General features: G+C 32.7%; 1 protein-coding gene across 1 annotated transcript; it reads left to right on the top strand.

The window, feature by feature from the left end:
- Positions 1–995: 995 nt before the first annotated feature.
- Positions 996–2,397, top strand: LOC111084496 (ubiquitin carboxyl-terminal hydrolase 28-like; the record flags this gene model as incomplete). Its single annotated transcript, XM_022381198.1, has 2 exons — positions 996–1,272; positions 2,192–2,397. Coding segments are annotated over 2 exons (462 nt in total), but the record flags the coding sequence as incomplete, so codon positions are not given.
- Positions 2,398–3,135: the final 738 nt, after the last annotated feature.

Here is a 3,135-nt window from a genome sequence, read left to right as displayed (position 1 = left end):
ATTGTGAGTCAATTGTACAGATATTGGTGACCATTTTGACCATCACAATATCTGGCAAATGATAGAAGTCTCAAAAATTGCCTTTCAGCAATACATTGGTTTTAGAGCCTTTCAGTAATACAAATTTTGTTTTGGTCAGTTCAAGTCTTGAAGAAAAATCTTTGAAATATGAGTTCTTGCTATTTGTGTCAAGGTTTTGGTGAAATCCATTGCCTTTTGCAAAGTAATTTATGTGTAAAAGACCTGATTTCAGTGGTAAACTAGTCAATATACACTGGGAAAATGTCCAAAAGTCATGCATATCCTAGTATTAGTTACAACTGCTTAGTTGGAAGATGTGGTGTTGGCATGAAATGCAAATGTTGTGGATTCAGTCATGATGGAGTCCCTGTTGATGTTAACGCAATCAGAAAGAGAGGTCATCCAAAAATGTTAAATTCAATCAATAGATGAACACTGAGAATCAAAAGGAATAGTGAGAAAAAAAGCACTTTGTTTGTTTTGTTATAATCGCTTTTATTGTTCAGTGATTGACATACTTAGATATGATTGATCAGACTTCTACCAATGAAAGTTGTATGAAACAGTCAAAGAACATTTATTGCTGTTTCTACTAAGTGTGTAGTTTGTTTCAAATACTATAACATGTTAAAAACCATTCTTAGAGCATAAATCAAGGTCAAAATGTAATAGCCCCGAGCAAAATAGCCTTGCTTTGGGAAGCCGTTTCCTCAACTCTACAATAATATTTTGAGAGTTTCATTACATTTTTTAAAGCATGAGATAGAACCCTAAACTCATGGAAGTTTAGTAATGAGTATTTGGTCTAACATGTTTCATGTTGTTCAAAGTTGCCACCAAAACATGGCAATTTCTTTATAATCTATTCATGATTTTAGACTATAAGTTATAATAGGGTATCCTGTTCAGTGGATACAGTTGTACTCCAAAATGTTTTAAAGAACAACAGAAATAAATTTTAGTTCTTATTTTAGAATTTTTTAAAGATATTTAATTACTCTGAGTGTAAATATTCATTCCAAACAATTTTTCTGGACCAATCAGATAAGGAGAAGGTCCTGAGTTATTCTCCAGCTAATCTTAATATACTTCCTGATGATCTGAAGCGCTACGTTGAACAGGACAACAGATTATTTGAACAAGAAATAGAAAAATGGGACACTGAACAAACATGGAAGAAGGATGTAACTACCATGACAGTAGCCAGTAGTCAGTCTGGAGATGATGTGCTTCTAGAAGAAAAAAGTATAGGTAAACAAGATTTTTGTGATTTTTTTTCCAGAAGTTAGTCATGGTTGTTTCTTCCTGTAAAAGTAAATTCAGAATGACTTTTTTAGAATTATTTTTCAAATTTAGCATATCTTTTGTAATCCAATAAATATGAGTTTCACAATATAATACTAACCCTTAAATAACATAGGAAGTGTATGCTCTTTCAGTCATTGAAAACATTTGGTTTGAAGTACCAAATCCTTACACTTAATTACATTAGGCTTACCTTTTAATCTTGAACATTCAGACTTTCCTTGTTTTATCTTTCATAAGAAGTACAACCTTTAAAGTTGAGAAGGTGGAATTATACCATAACTTTGTCTTCTACAGCAGCTTTCCAGATTGCTAACTTCCCAATCCTAAAATGAGTAAGCTTTTTGATTTGATAGTTAGTATTCTGTGCAGATGTGAATATTCAGAGTCATGTTTCAAGGCCTTGTGTACCTTTAGAAAGTTTAAAAATTGCAGAGTAAATTGAAGAATTTTGTTTTTAGTAAAAATTTAAACACATCATGTTACTGTGTATAAGGAAATTGTTTATTTGAACCAATGCTACAGCCTCACTGGAGCCAAAAGGGCTTATGAGAAGGTTCTTGAACACATACAAACTGTTCAGTTAGACTTATTCAGAATAAAGGGTGGGTAAAGCAGTAATAAATAAATATCAAGTTACTTTTGCATTTAGACATGAAACATGAAAACCTGTTTAGACAAAATATAAAGAGCTGGTTTTCCCCTCCTCACAAAGTGTAATCCAGCATTTGGACCTGTATATCTTGTTGAGTTTTGCAACTTCCAAAGTGTTTAAGGTATTTGGAAAAAAAAAAAGGTGAAGTCCTTTACATTAAGTTCACTCTCAAGTAAATTTCAATAAGTTTTTAATTTAATATTTTTACAGGAAAAAACATTGGAAATAGAATTGTTCAGGCACATACTGAGTATAACTCACTCCAAGCTGAGCATGCCTACCAAGTTCATAAAGCTACCATTGCTAAGGTCCAACAAGTAGCTGGCACTATATCCACCAAAGGACCAGAAGCAGGACTGGATGAGGTAAGATCCAATAAGTGTTTTTCATTGTAAGCATTTTGATCCTGAAGTAGAACTAGATGAATTATGACCCAAAAAATGCTTGGTATTGTAAGTACTGTGTCTACTTAAATACACCTTAGGTGTGATAAAAGATGCTTTCAAAAAAGGATACAGTGTGTAACTTAAATGGAGGAAATCAAAACTGGTGGACAAACTGATATCTACACTTATAGCACTGATAAGAATTTTACAGCAAATGTTCATTCATCAGTTAGCCCAGATGCATTTTTTTGTTCAACTTGGGGCATTGTGGTGGGTAAAACAAAATATGTGGCCTAGCTAACTAAAACTGCTGTAAAATTCTTATCAGTGCTATAAGTGTAGCTACCAGTTTGGCTGCCAATTTTGATTTCATTCCTTTAACTTGCATGCTCAATCTTTTTTTTTGGCCTTACCTTTTTTTTCACACCTAAGGTGTTTTTTGATAAAATATCATGACTTTTTGTCAGTACACACCAACAAGCCACAACAATTAAGAAAGTGACACTTGGTAGTAACCAACATTAGCTTTAAGATTTCCAACCCCATTATTTGGAACAGATCTTTACTTTATAGAATCAAACAGATTCTCTAAAATATATGGTGGTAGTTTTTCCTCTCCAAAACTGTGTTAATAACTTCCTTTATTAGTAATTCCATGGAATCTAAATTAACAGTTTCTTGTCATCACCTGTATGCACTCAGTACAGCTATATCAAGCATCATTATTTATGCTAATTGCTTAAGTTAATATTACGTAATGCTAAATGC

Source organism: Limulus polyphemus, unplaced genomic scaffold (assembly GCF_000517525.1).
Source record: "Limulus polyphemus unplaced genomic scaffold, Limulus_polyphemus-2.1.2 Scaffold77273, whole genome shotgun sequence".
Lineage (NCBI taxonomy): Eukaryota > Metazoa > Arthropoda > Merostomata > Xiphosura > Limulidae > Limulus > Limulus polyphemus.
Note: the sequence above shows the minus strand (reverse complement) of the source record. Positions and strands in the feature narration are given on the sequence as shown.